The following is a 21141-nucleotide window of genomic DNA, read 5'->3' as shown; positions in this document are numbered from 1 at the left end:
CATGATCGCAAAGCGATGGGATCTGGTGTCGTTTCACGCTTTAAATAATAACAAGATATTATTGTCGCTTCAAATATACGAAATCTTTTTATTTAATTACTCTCCATACTTATGCGTATACGGTAGCGGTATGTGATTTATAATCAATCCCTATGAATGAAAAAAATTTATTTGTTTCAATTTTTATTGCAGTTAACTTGTCATTTGTATTTATTAGCGTGCAGTCTTAATCACATAATCACATACGATATGATGTCTTTTTGTTTTTTTTTTTTCGTCACGGTTTCATAATCAAAGTTGTGATTGATTTTCATCTCTTAGAATTTTTTCATAATAAAGCTTATTAAAGTGTTCCAGTAGGACGAACATGAAAACGGTGTGTCGGGCTAAACGAAGAAAATACGGCGAGAAACCTTTCCATAAGGCCATGAATCCTTCGGTTCGGATTACTTGCATAATAACATCGAGACTATGTTTGTATTGCCTTTCGTGAAAGTGAGCTGGTCTTTCCATTGTTTGCAAGCGAGTTTTGGCCATATCGAGGGGCATTGAAACGATAGTAGTTATTAGACCGGATACAAATCCGGTGCATGCATGCAGGAAGAGACCTTCATTAAGCGTATAACGTTTCTGTAAATAATTTTTTAATTGTGAATACGAAGCCAACTGACACATATTTACAACCATAGCACGTGCAGTTGTCGGCAGACATCCCGACCATAGGCCAGCTAGGCCCTCTTCTCTTCCAATACGTATTAAAGCGTCAAATATATTTTTATAATTTCTTCTAAGATGCGGCGGCATATTACCATCAGTGACCGTTCGTACGAGTACCACATCTGCCGGAGTTCCAACAAGTGCGCCAGCCGCTCCAGCTATTAGACCATATCCGGCGCAAGTTAACATGGATGGAACGCAGCCATTCGCCCGTTTATATGTATCAAAATAATATTGATATATACCCAATCGTGTGGTCGTATACATGAGCTGACGAACTATAGACGCACCTAAGCCATTATAGAATCGAAGGACACCTTCGTATTTGTACACTTTTCTAACGACATCCCAAGTATTTCTGTAATCCTTTGCTATACCACCAGCGCCGCTCATTTGCAGGCGATTCTTTACTAGTTCCATTGGCTGCACAAGTAAAGCGGAACAGGCGCCAGCTAAGCCACCGGTGACAAATTTGGCATAAGCCGGCATCTTTTTTCTATATTTTATATTTTTGGGCTCGATCATCTTGACGCTAACAGTTTCCTATTTGCCCCCACAGCATTCTTGCGTAATGCAATCGCTGAAAAAGACCGGATAATTCGTGAAAATTTAGTGCATTTAAGAAGTTTGGCCGACTGAAAATATGTGTGAAATTTTTAATATATATATATTTTTCCTTAAGATTTTTTTTTTTATTATTATTATTATTATTTGTTTTTTTTTTTTATATTTTTTTTTCGAATTTTTTGTTTCTTTTTACTTTCTTATCAAACGAAAACATTGAGAAGAGAAGTGTCCTACACGATTATAATAGTTTTACTAGCATATAGGAACATAAAAAGAACTTTTTGAGATCGACGAAAACGTAAATAAAAAAAGCTCTGGGGAGCGTACAAATAAACCGACGGTGACATTGTATACATAACTAAAAACTTGCATTGATCTTCTTTGCCTTTCTTTCATCATTATGAGCTTTTCTTCTTTTGTTTTCTTTTTTTTTTTTGTCATCGCGTTGACATCAATTTCAATGTGTAGGCCTTGCAATTGCCTACCCTGATCCGATTAATATTTATGCGAATATATACACAATGTATGTTTTCTGCAAGCTGCTGCGTCTTCTCATTTTTTGTTGGCACTTCCCGTTATGAGACATTCGTTATATGCATGCATAATGTTTAGAAATGTGCATCGGATATTCCATGAAGTGCTGATTTAAGCCCATCTGCGTTCTGCAGTTGCGAATAGGTTGTTGATGCTTTAATTACAAAGTTAAACTTAAACATGGACGTATGTATGCATATTCGCGTATATTTGCATGTACAGTCAAACCTGTTTTTGTGCGGTAGATAGGGACCGCAGAAAAAAAACCGCACAAAAAAAAATATTCAAAAACTTCATAAATAGCTATAAGAAATAATTTTTCACAGCATATTAAAGAAAATTTTTTTTATGCGGTAGAAAGGGACCGCATAAAAAAAGTCTCACTTAGAAAATATGTCAAAGCTTTACGAAATAGCAAGAAAGTGCTTTCCAAACAAAATAAATAATTAAATTACACATTGAAACATTTAAAAAAATTTTAATTTCTAATTTTAAACAAGGAGAAATTTTCAAAATGTACATAGGTCAATACTACTCGTCGTAGTTCAAAACGCGCGTATTAATCCTGTCTTAATGGTTAAAAGGTCAGCAATTAACTAAAATGAAATGAAACTTACTTCCTACTTTGGAATCCTGTCCCCATGTAAGAATTAAACTTGCACTGTGTTAGGTTGCGTTTTGGGCCAGCTTCCTTATAAACGTGCACATGAAAAATATACCTTTATATAGAAACAAAATATAATTTTTGTGTTCTATAATTTGTAAAAAAATAAAAACTTGTTACACTATGTGGTGAAGGATATTTAATCGCCGGCCTGAGCCGACTGTAATATTCTTAGCTGTTTTTGTAGAACTATGTATTAGATAAATATGAAGTATATGAGAGTAACGTCAAAGCTGAAGACTTACAAGTGCAAATGAGCCGTCAAGTCGGTTTCAGTGTCCACGTTCATTAAGATTTTCTATGGCTTGTGGCGTATCTATTTGTCTATCTATTTCTTATGACGATCTGCAAATATTTAACTTTGTGTAAGTGTCTGTAACTTTTAAGCAAGCCGAGTGAGATTTTGGATAACCTCCACTGAAGGATTAAGTCGGGCTCATTTCGTCAAAACGTTTGCAAAACTCAAAAGTAAGCTTCATAGACCTGATGCAATAGGTATGAAAATGGCTGTTGCAATGTCTACATACCCACTGATAGCAAAAAAAGTGATGCCAACACAGTTCAGATTGACTTAACCTCTCGGCGAAATTCAATGTGTCGATATTCATATACCGCACAAAAAAAAGAATCGCACAAAAAGAATCGCACAAAAAAAAGAATCGCACAAAAAGAATCGCACAAAAAAAAGCGCATAAAAAAAGACCGCACAAAAACAGGTTTGACTGTATATACATTGTATACATATTTTAGTGCTTTCGCATCCTAAGATGAAAACTTCTGTTTCCGTTCAAATGAAATTTCGCTCAATGTGTTATATTATTTTTGCATTTTATTAATCTTTCTCGAGTAAAATTATCTAAAACCAACGAAATCTTGTACTGAATTATAAACTAGAACCGCCGTCAGAACCTAAAACATAGAATCTGTATAGTCTGTTGTACTGCTCCAAAAAGACAAGTGTCAGTATTGTGTGAGGACATATGCGAAGTAAATATGGCGTGAAACCTTTCCAAAGTGCTAGAACTCCTTCATTTTTAGCTACCTTGATCAAAACGTCAATGGAGCCGGAATATTCGGGTTTACCATCCGGAGGGGTTTTCATATTTTGTAAACGCGTCTTGGCAATATCTAAAGGCATAGAAGCCACAGAAGTTAACAGACCAGATATACAACTTGCACAGGCATGCAGTAATATTCCATCCATCTGTAGCCGACTATTATGTAGAGCGCTTTTAAATTGAGAATATGAAGCCAATTGGCACATATTGACAACCATAGCTCGGCCGACTGTAGGCAAACATCCGGTCCACAAACCTTTGATACCTTCCTCTTGATGAATACGGACCAATGCGTCTATGACATTTCTGTAATTTCTCCTTTCACTCGCCGGCAATTTACCATCAACCATCATACGTATTAATGCGACCTCGGCGGGTGTACCCACAAAAGCACCGCTAGCCCCTGCAGTCAGCCCCATAATTATGCTGGCTGCAGTGCTTGGGATTGCTAGACCCGTGCGATCTTTATACATATCATTAATTGTTTGATAGACGCCCATGCGCGTGGTCGTATAGGTGGCTTGACGCAATAAACCAGCTCCAATGCCTCTGTAGAATTTCAATAAACCTTCTTCTTTTAAAACATTGAGAACAATATCAATGGAATTTTTGTATTCCTTGTGTGCAGTACCGACACCAGTCATTTGCATACGTGTCTTAATCAAGTCCATAGGCTGCACAAAAACCGTCGCCGTCATACCAGCCAAACCACCAATAATAAATTTCATATAATTTGGCACTTTTTTTTCCTGATCCGTCATTTTACAGATATTAAGTTCGATTAATTAGATTTTTAACTTTTTACAATGTATGTGAAAAAAATATAAAAAATAAAACTCTTTACGTTACTTAAATATTCACAACAATTTTTATATTATTTTCTCGTTTCCGTTCGGTTTTATTTAAATTTTTCCGTTTCAATTTTACGGACAAAAATTGTACAAAATAACATTTTTTTTGGGAATTTTCGATATAAAGGATTTTCAGTACTGCCACCTTAATTTATTATCGAAAATATATACAAATCCATATAAAATAAATATGAGAAGTGTGTGTGTGTGTGTGACAACTATTAATAATTTTTTGTCATTGTTGTCATCTATGCGTATATTCGTGAAAGTAGGATATGTGCATGTAATGCACGCCTGAAAATTTCCATTTCATTTGAATGACAGTCTGGCAGACAGACAACCGTAGCCGCAATAATAATCAGTGTTATGGCATAATTTTTATGCTTCAACGCTTTGCTAGGGATGTTGGTCATAGTGATGGTGTTGAATGTAGGTTACATTGGTGGCCTTTGATCAATTCATGACAATACCAGCCTAATTGAAGTGTCACGATTCACATTCATTGGCGAAGGAATATTTGTATAATTATTGTTGTTATTAGAGATTCAACTATCTGAGCATGTATGCATGTATGTGCCTCCGTCAATTATATTATGACAGCAATATGCTATATACGCTTATATATATATGAAAATGTTTTGTTAGATCATTGGCAATACACCAGCAAACTACCTGCATATATAATACTTACCTATATATATATATATACATATATATATATATATATATGCATATGCATATGTGCCAATAACAAGTAATTGTGTAAAAATTCACATGTCATGTAAAATTTTGACAATTCAATAATTAGTTTTCAACCTCCAATGCATTTGTTTTCAGATTATCTCTGGATATTTGGTAAGACCATCGGTCTATACATGTATGTCGTTTGCTCGCTGTTGGTGGCTGATATCGTAAAACAATAATTTCCACAACTCGTTTTTACATGCTTTTCATATTTTTCATTGCAACGCATTTTTCCATTTCTCAAATAACTTAAAAACATATACTTGGGTACACAGGCAGCGCAAATCGACTTTAATAACTTTTTTTGAACTTTCGTTTCATTTAAAAAGAAAAAAAAATTATTGATACTGCGCTCAAATATAAATATCTGGTTAACTTGGCAGCATTAAAAAAGCTTTTAAATATAAATTGAAAAATCTCTATATTTGAAAAAAACAAAAAAAAAATTGTAGTCTACCTTTAGGCTGCTTAATATAACTTTGGCTAATTGCATTTTCTTTAACGCATAACATAACAAACAATAACAATAACATAGGTAACTGAGGACAACGGGCAGCTCGATGCATATAATTTTACTAAACTTGAGGAAAAACTTTATTTATATAAAATTATTTATGAAAATAATTAAAAATTAAACGAAATCATCTCAAATGTAAAGTAGAATAGGCTGCGTCTTTCTGAATTATGGAATTTATCTTTTTACCTTCAGCAATTCTTTGTGGATTCGTTGAATGGCAATAGAATGGAGGAGACATCAATGAAAGATTTCTTTTTTGCTAACACACTGCCAGTACGATTGATTGACTTATTTCTTGTTATATCAATCGATTAAGAAAACAATTCTTATGCGATTTAAGCTTCTTTATCCGTCCATCTGTTCTGCAGTTCACAATTTTTAGGTTATTTTGATGAAATTTTTGTACACTAACTTGTTCCCGCACAAAACGCCTTATAAAGCGAATAAATCGAGGTAAGGAAAATTTGTAATTGTAAAAAACGGCTTCCGTGAAATGTGTGTGCTTTTCGAAAACAAATAAAGTATAATAATTGATGAATTGTATTGAGCGTGGATGGTATAAGGTATTTGACTGTCGCCCATATTCAACTAAATTGTTGTAGTTGTAGTTTCACCCAAACTGTATGCAATTGATGTAGATTTTGTTAATGAAGAGAAAGGTCTCTCTTGCCATCGCCAAGGCGGTTAGAGATATAAAACATAAAGTTTTTTATAACATAAGAGGTCAATTTATACAAAAACGAAGGTGGTAACAGGAAGGTGTTACACAATTTAGGAAAAATCCCTGATATCAATCACATCATGGTAATACCTAAAAATTGCAAAATAAATATGGCGGCGTCAGTTGATGGACTTTTTTCATTTATTTTTTTTTTTTTTTATTACTTTCTGTCTGGCATACGTCACATACGAAGTTTACCTTATAACCTATTGTATAAAATGCCAGGTATTCTGTACGGATTAGTGCTTTATGATGGCAATTGATGCAAATTAATAATTTTAGCAAATAAATTTATTACGATAAAATCGAATCTATCGGACGATCGGATCTTTCTCGTCCTAGAAAAAAAAAAAAAAAAATTGCACCTTTCTATACCCACAAAATGGAATTTTTAGACGAAAAGAGGAGTAGAATAGCATTTTCTTTGTTAAAAAATTTAAGTGTAGACAATTTCGATGACGTAGATTTATATGTAGGACATTCTATCATATCAATATTAAAAATAGGTGATGAATATAGAGATCTTTAATGAAAACAAGTGAAGACATTATAGTCGGGCTAGGCCGACTATTAAGTACCCTATATCACATTGTCTAACCCATTTCTTATTTTTTCCATAGAATAGAATAATGATACCCTATTTCTACATGGACTTACAATTATGGAACTGTCCAATAAAAATTGAACCTCTTTGCAAATAAAGGCCAATTATATCCAAGAGGTTTAAGAATTTATCACAGTTAATTTTTATATCAAACTGCTGTTATAGATCAATTTTCATCATAAAATATTAAAACTTACACTTTTCTGCCGTATAAAGAGTCAATTTCCGTGACAATTCTTATATATTGTAGGATCGAAAAAATGGGCCGTGATAGTCCAAATTTGTTTCAGTTTATTTTTTTTTATTTTAAACTAATATTACTATTTAATTTACTTCATGAAGCATAGAAAATTAGACCTTTTTTCGTTATATGGGAGTGGGTTCAAAAATTGCCCCAGCCTGTTCATAGTTTTCATACCAATTTACAATGCCAAACTACTACTACTACTACTTAGCTACTTTTGCTAAGAAATTTTGAAAATTGCAGTTATTTTTTTCAAATAACAAGTTTTCAGAATAGGGCATTGTATGGGAAGTGATCGAAAAAGTGTACTGACCCGAACCATTTTCAATCGTGTTCGTTCTTGGGTCAAAGCACGTCAGTACAGTTAGTTTAATTAAAATATCCCAAAAATTGTGATCTGTAGATTGAACACGAAATTGCAACTGGACAGACACGCTTAGAAAATAATTCTGAATCAATCGGTATAATAGTCAAGTCCTTCTGGATGGTTACATACGTCCGCACAAATTTAATAAAAGTGGTGCAGGGTATAAATATATATTTCTTGTTTATGATATGAATAAGAATAAATATCGTATTCAAAATATTGCCCATTCCTACATATACAATTTTCCCATTCATCCCGCAATTTGCGGATACGGTTGTTCCTTCGAGATAAACAAGTCATCGAGCCATCGTAAGAGGTGAGTTGCTGCTCAGTAAATACGTTTCCCATTGATGAAAATAAGTAGCAATCGCAACAAGCAAGGTCTAGTCAGTAAGTGAGTAAGTAAATAGATGCTAGCACCTCCCGGTTGTCTGATTCTAATGTTTCCTGAACTGGTTTTGACGGATGTCAAGGCAAGCTTTCATTGCAGAAAATTGCCTTGTGTTGCTCATTTTGATATTCCGACTGTTTTTTAAACAACGAATAGTTCAGATGGGTTAACTGTTATTGATAGCGTTCGGTATTTATCGTTTCACTAGATTTTAATAAATACCGCAGACTTTTGTTTCCACCAAGCACAGAAGATCGCCTTCCTTCTACAGCCTTAAAGACTCGCCAGAATCTACCTATGGACTATTATGCTTGTAATACTCAAAACAGATCCCCTTCCATCTGAAGAATGAATATGATCTAAAAAGGACTTGCGTCTCACATAGCTATGCGAAACTCTGCCATTCAGCTAAAAATTTAAACGAGTTTTCTATCCTTAGATCCGATTTGTTGTCTCTCGTAAAACGGTGTGAAGTGAATGGGTTGGTTCCTAACAATACCAAATGTAAGTGCCTGCGACCGAATGCTTGAGATCTGGATATTATCTTCGATAAGAGAATGTCTTTCAACTTTCATATTGAATTTGTGGTAGGCAAAGCAAGAGGATTCTCTTGGTTTCGTTAAACGTTGATCCGAGGAATTTTAAGATCTATATATGTTTATGGCATTAGTAAGAGTATGTTGCGGTGGCTTGGTCTCTTAGCCACTCTAATGTCATTGAATTGGTGCAGATGCAATGCGTAATCCATGGTGGGGTCCAACTGCAAGGCTCCCATGATAAGAAAACAGATTGCCTTTAATTTATCTACCTAGTGCTCAGTGTTGTGTTGCTAAGAAGGGAAAATAGTTCCCTGATTCCTACTAAGCAAGGTTAACATCAATATTCTGAGACGGACCTCAATGGCGCTACGAGCCCATTAGATTACAATGTAGTGTTGTACAAATGTCGAGCGTCATGCACGCATGACGGTTAATATGTAGGAGCTTTAATGAGTCGTATTATATCAGCAATTCTCGCTGTCTGAGAAGGATGCAGTGGTTATGAAACAGCCTCTTGATAACCGACCTAAATGAATGGTTCTCTGCCATTACTTAACGCTCGTGATTGGCTTCGGTGCTGTACCACTACTTGCCCGTCGAATGCTGTTTTTTTATACCATTTACGAAATTTGATAGAGCAACATAATTATTGATAATAATATTGATCCAAGTTAGCCAAGTTAGTGTGCAAAGTATTTGTCCTCTAACTGATACAATCTTGTCTCCGTCATAGTTTCTGTATATATATTATATTAAATGTAGGGTAGATAGTAATTTTGGTATTATTTAAAATTAATTACTTAAATGATTTGTAAACTTGTACATGCAGCCCAGTCTAATGAATTGCATAATTAATTCATATGCATTTTAAATATAGTTCTAAGATAAAATATTGAATAAATAAATAAATTTGGGACAAAAGTTGACATTTTCATATTTGGAAAAAGCATTTTTACGCTGCTTACTGCTGTCTAATATTTATGCTATAAAGCAAAACAAAAAAAAAAGACAATTTCAGTCATGTATGTGTTGGGCACGCGGTATTAGGTTTATCCAAGGTCAAATTCCGCTTTCGTATTTAAATATCGCGTGGAATAAAGCTTAGCTAAGTACTGAACAATTCGGCTTTGTATGCTGTCCTTTCGTTCTTGAGAACTTATCTATCCACACAAAGGATAAGTTTTCAAATTCTGTATATTATTGATCTGCGAACTTTTCAACTAGCATAGAATATTTGAATTTAATATTTAAATACTTTTGCCCGAATTCAGAATTACAATCATTTGCATTTGAAATATATTTTCCATATTCAATATATATATATATATATATATGTATATATTATTATTATTTTTTTTTTTAAATAAAAACCGCAACGCAACGCAAACGCGTAGAGGTTTTCAAAATGTATTAAATAGATAAAAACTAGAATTTACGATAGATAAACGATCGTGATGCGATCAAAGTAAAAGAGAGAACCAAACAAACTTAACATGACTTATTTATTAACACAATGATTCAAATATATATATATGTGGAAGTAATTTGTTTAAAGTAAAAGTAGGCCAAAGTTTTCAATGGAGAATTTATTGCAGTAAAAATTTTTATTTTCGGTAGTAAAAGATGAGGCGAAAGGCAAAACAAAATATCTCTACGAGAATAAAAATATATATATATATATATTCGCATATATAAGATTAAAACAAGATACATTAAAGAGATATTTGCAGTATTAATTCAATAGAGTTGCGAAGGGAAGAAGAAAAAAATTGGTAATAAATATTTAAACCACAAAAACCACAGACAAGATAATACTGGCAGATGTGTTTTACTTTACCGCATACATAAACACATTTATATTACGCGCTACCAAAGTTTTACGATAAAATCGACGCATATACAAGAATCATTTCATATAAAAACTTAACAAAATATTATAAGGTAAACAAACAATACATATAAAAAGAAAGTAACATGCGAACATGCTTATGTACGATAAAATGCATACAACCGCAATCATCGCAATATAAGTGAATTTGTTTTGATTTTCATGTCTTTAAAAGACTTTGCCATCGATCTGATTGTTGGTAATATTATATGAAATTATATCCGTCAACGCTTCACTAATACAAAACAGCCAGCCCTATAAGATATTTGCTTTTTGCGTGCCTCGGTATGCATGTATGTTTGTGTTTGTTTGTGTGTCTGTGCCTGTGTCTGTGTCTGTTTGTGTGTTTATGTGCATATCTCTTCGAGTGTTGCATAAAACTAAATTAACGTTAAGTGGTGTATGACAAGCCAACGAAATATGGCAACAATTTATGTATATATGTATCATCATACTCTGCTATTATGCTGATAGTTAAAAAAATAAGCAAAATGAAAAAAAAAAAGAAGAAAAAAAGAATTATATACATCTATATGTATATATATATATATATATATATATATATATATTGAAAACCACTAACTGAAATTTATGCTTGAGAGAACATTAGCATCATTAAATATTGTTGCTGGTAGCTGACGGAAAACCAAATAAGAAAAATTAAAAACAAAAACAAAAAAAAACAAAAACGAACAATAAAAAAACAAAAAGAAAAATATAAATAAACAAATAATGCTGGGAGGATAGGGCGGGTGTAAGCAAAACAGAAAAAGAGATCGAAAGAGAAATAAAGAGTGCGAGGAACACATAAAACCCCAAAGTATAACAAGCAAACAAATAGAAACGAATAAGAGTTCATTGTCAGTTCAAGTCGAATATTCAAACACCCAACGGCAATTAATTTCAAGTGAGACTGGCTTTACCTTTCAGTTGACCAAAGTGATATGAAAGAAGGCGAACTTTTTAAAGCCGATAATAGTACTTAGATATTTTCATCGCTTTTCAAGAAGACATTTTATATATCGCAGAGGCATCATGACCTTCTCACCTGATTGTGTTTCATTTTTGTTGCAGATTTTTTTTTTGAAGTATCATAATTATATTGATATGATATGAAAATTTTTGTGAACGATTTGACGGACAAAATTAGATTGCCTAAGACTATATCATACAAGCTTCGCACAGTAAGTAATATTTTCATTTTCTAGGAATAACAAATGTAAGGAGCAATTTTGATTGCATTGCCTTGATGAGTAGCAAAACAAAAGAACAGTAGCAGCTACGTATAGAAGTAGAGTATATATGTTGGCCAAATGAGTGATTAAATACTGACAGCAGCTGTTGTAATTATTTTATGATTACGAATTTTGTATGTGTATATGTATATGTATATGTATGTGTATGTGTCTTTTCATTTGCTTAAGTTTGTAGAGATGCGTTAATGAAAAAGAAAACTTAAGAACTTGATATTAAGTCAATTTAAAGAAAAGCAAAAAAAACAAAAAAAAGATACACTGGATCTTTAAATGCTCATCAGTCGTGCTCGTATACGATATAGGTTTTTCAAGACAGAAGCGAAGATCCGTTCATTTCATATGCTTATGATTTCTGAAATATGATTTCTATATGGATCGGCAACAATTCTCGATAATTGCAAAAATTCATAATCACTTCCATATACAAATGATTTTGTGTTACTTACAGAATGTACTGAGCTAAACACTTTGCAATCTTAAAAAGGAAAATTACGAATAAGGGGACATTAAGATGCATATATATAAATTAATAGGGAGAGAGTGATGAGAAAATTATATTTTTCCAAACAATTCTTTGCGATCGTAATAAACATTCCCGGCATTCGCTCTAATGGGCATTTTTCGATGCTTCCCATTCATTGTAAGCATATAAACAAACCGAACGAACCAACTCAAGTGGAAAGAAAAGTGTTTATTATATAATTCGCTTAAAGAACGTATATATAATTCAATGGACTTTTGCTTATATAAAACATATGGTGCATCCATGTGTGCTTTCACATTTTAAATATTATATAACATGCTACGTATGTGCCGATGACCTATTGCATAATCGTAACATATCGTAAGTTGTATCAGTGTTTTTACATATACACAGATATGTCAACGTGAATCAGATATTGCGTATATATAACATAGCATATACTCGCAAATTTACCGGAAAACGGATCCTAAGTTGACATCGCCCTAAAGCTTATCTCAATCATATTTAAAAATCGTGTTTAGGATTTTTCACCGAAATTTGTAAAATTTTATCAGGAAACAATATATAAATGCGAGTGTTTTCCATCATTCCGCCAGTATATGCATATAACGATTTTGCAAAATTTAATATATCTGCTGTAGTGTGCTAACGCATTTATATGTTAATTTCAGTTAAATAGAAGTTTTAATGATGTGCTTACATTTTTATGGCCATTGTACTGATTTTAACAGACGGACGGACATATTTATTGATATCTAGAGCACGTAAATAGCTGCGACTATCCAAAGCAATATTCTAAAGAACGAAACCGTATTCTAAAGCCACAAAACGATATGCAAATTATACTCCTCACTGTAATGAAGTCAAAATACAAGCTCGTTTTAAAGCAATTAAGCGATAAAAAGACAAAAATGAAAAGTAAGCGAAAGAGAGAAAGTTAATAAAAGAAGAAGCACCAAAACAAAAAAAAAAAAAAAATCTTTTTTTAAAATTCTAAAAATGCTCGTGACTTTATAATTAAAAATGTGTGAAAATAAATATTTTAAATGGTTTTTATTATCTCGCTTTAGTTTATTGTAAAGTTGTTTTTTTTTTTTGCATTTTAAAAATTATATAATTTTCGGTTTTGCAACACACACACACACGCACACTTAATCCATGCCCTAAAAGTTGCGTACACATGCTGCACTTAAAAGACGAAAAGACGCACAATGAATGTATAAAACTCCATGAGGATAAACAAATCTTTATAAAAAAAAAAAATAAATAAAAAATAAAAAAAAAATACTGGGAATGGGAAATGGCACGTGGGGAAAAAACATGTATGTATTCTTTTCATTAGCATGAAGAGCGGATTTGATGCCTTTACTAAGGTCAAGCTTACAATCTCAAAGCTTCGACAAAAAGAACACTTGATATTAAATTTCTTTGGAACATACTCAACTCAACTATGTGCATGTACATGTGTTGTATATAGATAGATAAGTCCCTGTACATATTTAACATGTATATACTTATCGCTTACTGTTCCAATTTCAAATCCAATTTTTATAACAATTTGCACCCTTTCAGGCAAAGCCTGTATATACTTTACACAGAATGCTGCGAAACTGCACGAAAAAAAAACAAGCTTCGATACTTTCATGTTATACGTCTTGTGAGTAGGTCTTCGTTCCAAACAAGTCTAATAGGCACACAAGTTTCGATTCAGTCTTATTTTCTCCCCATCTATGGCGAGTCACTTAGGAGACGTCGTCGATACGTGCGGAGACAATGGTGATCAGGAAGGATTGCAGGAAGAGCGGGCTGAAGAAACGGAGTAGTGTTTGTGTCTTGAGTATTCGTGGGTTCGGCCCAAATCGGCCGTTATTACCTCTTTTTTTGTTTTTCTATTATTCAGAATTTTGATCTGTCTTCTAAAATACGAGGTGCATTCGAAAATAAAAGTGATTTTTTATTATTCTCGTAAAGTCTTTACTTATTCATCAATATTTATTTTGTCCCCTTTAAAGTAGTCCCTCTTAGATACAGTACGCTAGTGCCAAGATATTTTCCAATCCTCCAAGCATTACTGGCATGCGCTTTGCGTTATGGGCTTGAGCTCTTGAGCCAGCAAAGCGGTCTTTATCTTCTTAATCGTGGCAAAACTCTATTCTGTCAGGAGTTATCTCAGTTTTGGGAAGAGGAAAAAGTTGCATGGGGCCAAGTGCGGGGACTGCCTGAGGCATGATTACTGTGCTCTTTTGGTTAAACAATTATGAAAAAGCAATGAGTATGTGAGCCCGCGTCATATCATGGTGCAATCTCCTTGACTGCTTGTTTTACAATTCCTTCCGACAAGAGCTGACGATATCCATCACGGCATTGTAATCGAAGAACCGAATCATTCCCATTTGACCGAACTTGGTGGGCTTTTCTCAATCTTGATGCTTTTGGTTTCTTTGGTTTCGACTTCATAACCATATACCCATGCTTCGTCATCAGCTATGACCTTTTCGAGCAAACCTGATTTGTTGTTGACATCACCCAACAGTGATGTTGGAATGACTGTTACGTAGACACGAGGCCGACGGTCATCTTCGGGCAAAAAATTAAAAGAACTTTACATCCTCTTGTTGTTAGTCATCTGTCATTGCGCGACGAGTAAAGTGCAAAACGTATGACACCTCCGTTCTTGAAAGATATAGTAAAAGAGACACTTTCGATCAAGAAACCGTTGACAACAAAAAAAAAAAAAAAAAATTTCGCCATAGAAATTCATTCCAGTACTCATCAATCATATAAAACGCAAGCCGTCCCCTATGACATAGATATGAAGGGACAGATTTTTTTCTTTTTAGCATCAAATTTATATCCGTTAATTTATCGGCAAAATAGCTTGCGTTTGCGTTAATGACATTTTTGAATATTTTTGAAAATTAATTTTTATTTCAATGCATTTCTTCTTCACTTAACAGATACGGAGGGCCGCTGTTAATAATCGTTTAAACAAAAAAAGATTTTTTGACAATTTTCCCTGAATAGACGAAAAGTTAATAGAATAATAATAGTATTTGGCGAGATTATTGGGAAAATATTGGAAAAATATTGCAAAATGGTAACACCGCAGTTATTCTCAGGACACAAGTTCGTCTCGAGAGACTCTGCTGCGCACAGTGTAGCTGTTTTAAATTTGATATAAAAAAAAAAGGAAATAAACAAAGAAAATCATTTAATCTACGTTCATATCTCTAGTGAATTATTTTTAATTTATTTTATTTTTTTTTTTTCAATTATTTTATTTCACTTAGTTACACTTGAAACTCAACTAAAACATATTAACAGTCAAAGTCAATTGACCCTTGGAAGTAAATCTTATACTAATTAATATTAAGGGGAAATAAGAAAAAAAAAATTAAATAATAATTATTAAATTTATATAATTTATGTATAAATAAATAAGAAAAAAAAAGCATGTAGACAACTAGCACAGAGTTACACCCACAACTAGTGCAGAATCAAATTGCCATCGCAAGCATGCAAAAGCTTGGCAATCGATACAGTAATCAGCACCAATTAATTTTCCAATCATAACGAGATATTAAGGTTAAAAGTTCATTTAAATATGACTTAGGCAAATCGAGCATATTAAGCAAAGTTCTTTGGATAAACTTTAAACAATCCGATATTGAGATTACGTGATAGACATCATTTAGGTTTCTGCGAACAACTCTAAACGGGCTAAAGAGCTCATAATTATACTTACATTGGCTCGGATTAATGAATATGAAGTACTTAGAGAAGCGGTCGGGGGACATTAAAGCTTATCTAATCCAGCAATGCGGGCGAATCGATCGTGTCATTGACTAACTTAATTAAGAAGGAGACACCAAGAATGAACCTACGTTTGTCAAGTGACGGTAAGCATAACAGAAGCAACCTATTTTCATAAGAAGGCAAAGAGACAAGCGAGTCCCAAATCAAATTCCTAAAGGCAAATAAAGGCATTTACATAACACGTATAGGAGGGAGATCACAAAACCGAGGCATACTCAAGTATTAGTCTAACCAAGCATATGCACAGCTTTTTTGTAATGCAAGGATCCTTCAGCTTTTTGAACCACCTTTTAATGAAACCAAGCGCGGACATAGCTTTACTTAAAGAGAGCTCAGTGTACAGAAGAAAACGTAATCTTTGGTCGAATGAACCAATCAACGTTTTCCAGCCTGTGTAAGTCCATCAAATACTCAGTACCGAATGACTACCGTCTTGAGACAGAAAGATTCTTGCATTTTTTTTTTTTTTTTTTTTTTTTGGCTTAATTTCATAAAATTTAACGAGCACCACGTAACCGTAAATTATTCAAGTCAGTTGGAAGCTGATACGCTTGCGATTCCAAGGAGAAGAAATAAAACAGTTTAACATCGTCAGCGTACATTAAGATCTGGCTGCATTTAGTCACCGAGGGGCGATCGTTAATGCATAAATTAAATAAAAGGGATCCTGTGTAGCATTTTTAAGAAATATATTGTCTTTTCTGTGTAACTGATTAGTGTTTGAACGGAAAATTTCGCTTTTCGGTCGAAAAAATAGCATTTTTTACCAAAAAAAAAAAAAAAAGTATTTAGATTAACTTATCGAAAACATCCTACGTTATTCTCTAGAGAATATTATATCAAAGATTCTTTGAAAAAATCGAATAAAAAAAAAAAACGTTTTTAAAAAAATTGTTTCGGGAGAAACACATGTGTACAGCAGATATGTGTTTCATTGCAATAATTCTCCACTAAAATTTTAATTTCGTGGCAGAAACACGGGAAACCTTGGAATCGTTCTAAATCTCATATTTACTCCACGATCGTCTTGATGAGACACTACACTAACACACTTTTGTTCGTTAGTGATGGAATGAAAGAAGATGACTGTTTAACTATTAGAGGAAATGAAAACCGTCAGCTAAGACAGTGAGTTGTAACTTTGGACACGACTACTTTTCCCTGAGCGTGTCGGGGGAAAACGTTTGAATTTCTCTCTCTTCAATATTCCAAAGGTTCCAAGCATCTATTAGGCCGATAAAAAAGATGTTCGATTTTCTGAAAAATGTCCAATGGCCTTACCACTTAAGCTGTTCAAACAACGAATACAGATTTTCAGGGAACCATTAACTTACAACAGCCGTAGCCAGGCGTTGTGATCTGTCGTTAGTCATATGAGAAGACGGACTTTCTTCTTGTCAAAGCGCTTATGCCTGTTTCAAGTTTGATAATCGTGAATGGAAGCACCTTCCTCTATCTCTCTCTGCCCCTCCTGTCCCTCTGTCCCATGCCGTAAAATTTTTCAATATTAAATTTCTAATGAACTAAGCGTTGTGATCTGTCATTAGTCTTAAGAGAAGACGGCAGCTTTTCTTGTCGTAGCGCATATGACTGCATGAACTTTGATGATCGGGAATAGTGAATTATTATAAATATTATACCCGCCGCTAAACGATGTGGGATCTACTCCCTTTATGATAATGTTTGCAACACCTAAAAAAAAGTGCCAAAGACGCTAAAAAGTACATATATATATATACTTTTTTTTTCTTGATAAGCATGAAATTCTGAATTGATTAAGTCATGTCTGTCCCTCTGCCCGTCTATTTGTCTGTGATTTGATAGAAACTTCGGATGTTTTTACTCGCAGGCTCTTGCTGAAAATGGGCCAAATCGATTGGAACACAAGTCGGCAATGGACAATACACTTAACGTAACACTGTTCTAAAATACAGTTCCTTTCATTAGCATAGGATTTAATTAAATTTATTACTTATATAGAGCACTGCTACTTCATTGGGACGCTTTACAAGCGAGCAAGTGAAATTTTGAAGGAAAAAAAAAAGAAACAAAACGAATGAAGATAGAATGAATGCAACTATTTGCGTTGAGCGTAGCATTTCGATTATTCGAACCGTTGTTGATTGGACGCGGTATTGGCATTAGCATCTAGTAGGCATATGTTAAATTTAATAAATTGCTTATCGATTATAGTGTTCGTGTTTATTTTGAATTAAGTGAATAACCCTTTCAGCCGAAATAATAAAAACTTTTACAATTTGTTTATGTTGCTCGCCGTTTAAGCAAAATGTACGTCCGTAACATTGAAATTATTAATTTATGATCTTAGATTATGTATGCCATACATAGTGTTTTATTTTTTGTATTTTTAATATTTTTTATTTTTCATAGCCAAGCATCCTAACATACATACATTTTGAGTAACTTTAGTAATCATATAAAAATGAATTAAAATAATTCTTTAACTTGATAAACAATATTTTATAGAATTTAATAACAATAATAACGCAGATTTTGTTAAATGATTTGCATTAATATCGTTGGAACATCTTCAAAGGAGACAAAAAAAAAAAAAACGAAAAAAAAAAAAAAATTAGAGAAAAGAAAAAGTAAAACAAGCAAATAACAAACGGCCATAAAAACCAAAGGTAATTACCATCATTAAGGCAACGAGTTTTTGGTAATAAATAAAATTCTAACTGTTTATATTTTTTAATATCCTCTCTCTCTCTCTCTCTCTCTCTCTCTCTCTCTCTCTCTCTCTCTCCCTATCTTTCCCTTTCTCTCTCTCTCTCTATCCCTCGCTAACTCTCTTCATCTTTCTCTTCATCTCTTTATTATTTTCTCGAATATAATTTGGATGAAAAGAAGCCTCTAATAGCTTTTCTTTAAAGGAAACGATCTCAATAGTGCTCCGTAATACTCATGATATCTCTCTTTTTCATTTTTTTTTTTTTTTTGTTTTTTTTTTTAATCAACAACTAAAAGAACAAAAGACTTAAATAACAAACTTGAGATCATCAAGAGTTTCTCTATTATTGTCGCTCTCTGGTTGTTGTTTTTTTCTTTTTTTTTTTTTTTTTTTTGTGTTTCTTTTGCATTTGTATTGAGAGTAAGTTTAAGCTTTTAATTCTTCTCGAAATCTTTTTAATACGAAACGAACATGTCCATTGAAATGAGATACAAACTTGTTTGGAAGTTGCTTGTTTTTTTTTCGGCCATCAACCAACGAGCCAGTCAGCCAACGACAGCAAAAGCAATAAGTATCATATATGCAAGTGTGCATGTATGTAAGTAAAACTGGTTAGTTGTTGTTATAAGTAACAGTGAGTAGTAGGGTGTAAGTGTGAGAGTGAATGGCTGGCTAACTTAAGCTAGCTGGCTGGCTGGCTGGCTGGCTGGCTGGCTGGCTCGCTAGTATATGATGGTATGCGATGGTATAGCAGTTAAGTCAAAAATAACAGCGTCTGATTATTCGTATATGAAATGTCGAGACGTTTAAACGTTATTGTAATTGACGGTAATTTTATATTTTAACAGTAAGTCTGTCGATCATATTCCTTTTGTTTACCAGGATTGGCTTTATTTTTGTTTCGTTGTTTTTTTTTTAATTTTTTTTTTTTTACTTCATTTAAACATGTAACGGCACGCGCGTGAGTGCATGTGAAACTTTAAAAAAAAAATAAAAAAAAAAAATTATATATATACATATTTATATACATATATGTATGTATAAATGAAATTAAAAAAAAAAAAAAAATTAATATTTACAAGAAAGTGGAAAATAATTTGGTGAACAAATGCTTATGGCATTTAATTAAGTTTGAAAAATTCAAAAATAATTATATAGCAGATTCAAATGAATGGTAAAATATAATACATAAATGTATATATATTTACGCTTTTGAACACAAAATTGCACAAGTGGATCGCATATTATATATTATAAGAGGCAATGATAACATTGTTTCATGTTTAATAACATATATGAAATTTTGCATAAAAAAAAGTAAAAAAAAAAAGAAAGAAAGAAAAGAAAATGTAATCAGTCAGTATATGATAGATAAAATTAATTGGGTGTATGTGTATTTGTATGTGTGTGTTTGTGTGTGTGTGTGTGTGTGTGTCTATACAAAAGAGTAATACTTTTTTATTTATACATTTTCAAGTGCAATGCTTGACCAATACTTGAAAATTTGCACCGACAAATTACTAAGAAAAAAAAAAAAAAAAAACCAAAAAAAAAAACAAAACAATATTTAATAAGAAAACCCACCAACAGATTCAAGTTGAGGAAGAAGATCAAAGTAAAACCTAAAAATTAGAAGAAACCTTTCAACTCCTTGTCCCTTTAGGCTATTACATACACACATAGACGCACACACACACAGACACAAAAGTAGACGAACACATGCGAACAAACACAAATGCACACAAGGCAAACAAACAAATGCTCAGACACAAATACACACGCAAATACACACACACACGCACACACACACACACACACACACACAAGCATGCGAGAACACACACTCACACAAACCAATTGAAAAAAAAAATAAATAAATAAATAAAAAAACATATAAAAAAAAATAAATAAATAATAATAATAATAATAATAATAATAAATAAACAGAACTTGAGCTAAACAGCAACAGTTGAGTGCTGTTTAGTTTAGTTCAGTTCAGTTCAGTTCAATTTAGTTTAACACAATACTATATAGCACGTTAGCAACAAACTTAAGGAAAAGCGAAAAATTGAAAATATTAAGACACAACTTTGTTTGGCGTTTTGCCGCAAATCACGTTTCGTGGGAATTATTTTTTCTCGGTGTACTTGTGCCACCACCACCTTTACTAGCAACGAAATAAGAAAAGCAACAACAAAGCTCTAAGAGCTGCAACTCTAAAGTTGAACAGAAAATTGGCATTTTAACTTCAAAATCAACAAAATCACCGTCACCATCACCTCCGCCACTACTACTATTACCGCCGTCACCATTGTCTGCCAACACCAGGCAATTGCCTTAACATTTCGTATCTTCATTTGCAGTTGCATCTACTGCATTATGTGTTGTTTCAAACTAACCGCATAGTTCATATATTTTTTTTTTTTTTTGTTTTCCCTTCTTTTTCCCTCTTCTGACATTTTGCTTGAAAGAAAAAAAAAAAAAAAA

The 21141-nt window shown here is 33.0% G+C and overlaps 3 protein-coding genes across 8 annotated transcripts in view; 1 reads left to right on the top strand and 2 right to left on the bottom strand.

The window, feature by feature from the left end:
* Window positions 1-179: 179 nt before the first annotated feature.
* On the bottom strand, window positions 180-1533 carry LOC119631812 (mitochondrial 2-oxoglutarate/malate carrier protein-like). The gene is made up of 2 exons (XM_038024331.1): window positions 1478-1533; window positions 180-1297 (listed from the first exon to the last, which is right to left on the bottom strand). The coding sequence occupies exon 2, from the start codon at window positions 1240-1242 to the stop codon at window positions 292-294; it is 951 nt and encodes a 316-aa protein (XP_037880259.1). The 5' UTR covers window positions 1243-1297; window positions 1478-1533; the 3' UTR covers window positions 180-291.
* Window positions 1534-3365: 1832 nt separating this feature from the next.
* Window positions 3366-4283, bottom strand: LOC119632481 (mitochondrial 2-oxoglutarate/malate carrier protein-like). The gene has a single exon (XM_038025400.1). It carries the CDS (start codon window positions 4266-4268, stop codon window positions 3366-3368), a length of 903 nt encoding a protein of 300 aa, XP_037881328.1. The 5' UTR covers window positions 4269-4283.
* A 14907-nt stretch (window positions 4284-19190) lies between these two features.
* LOC119631675 overlaps window positions 19191-21141 on the top strand; it is a 174575-nt gene continuing 172624 nt past the window's right edge. For 2 of the 6 annotated variants that reach the window (XM_038024087.1, XM_038024086.1), the window contains exon 1: window positions 19191-19482. The gene's annotated coding sequence lies outside the window, so the exon portion shown is untranslated. Of the gene's footprint in view, window positions 19506-21141 lie in introns of all 6 variants that reach the window. The other 4 variants (XM_038024085.1, XM_038024084.1, XM_038024083.1 and 1 more) reach the window with 2 other exon arrangements.

This window comes from Glossina fuscipes, unplaced genomic scaffold (genome assembly GCF_014805625.2).
Source record: "Glossina fuscipes isolate IAEA_lab_2018 unplaced genomic scaffold, Yale_Gfus_2 1, whole genome shotgun sequence".
Taxonomy (NCBI): Eukaryota; Metazoa; Arthropoda; class Insecta; order Diptera; family Glossinidae; genus Glossina; species Glossina fuscipes.
This window is presented reverse-complemented; position numbering and strand designations above follow the sequence as displayed.

Excerpts from the sequence above, each read along its gene's own strand:
- LOC119631812 (XM_038024331.1), bottom strand. The coding sequence starts at position 1,242 with ATGATCGAGCCCAAAAATATAAAATATAGAAAAAAGATGCCGGCTTAT.
- LOC119632481 (XM_038025400.1), bottom strand. The coding sequence starts at position 4,268 with ATGAAATTTATTATTGGTGGTTTGGCTGGTATGACGGCGACGGTTTTT.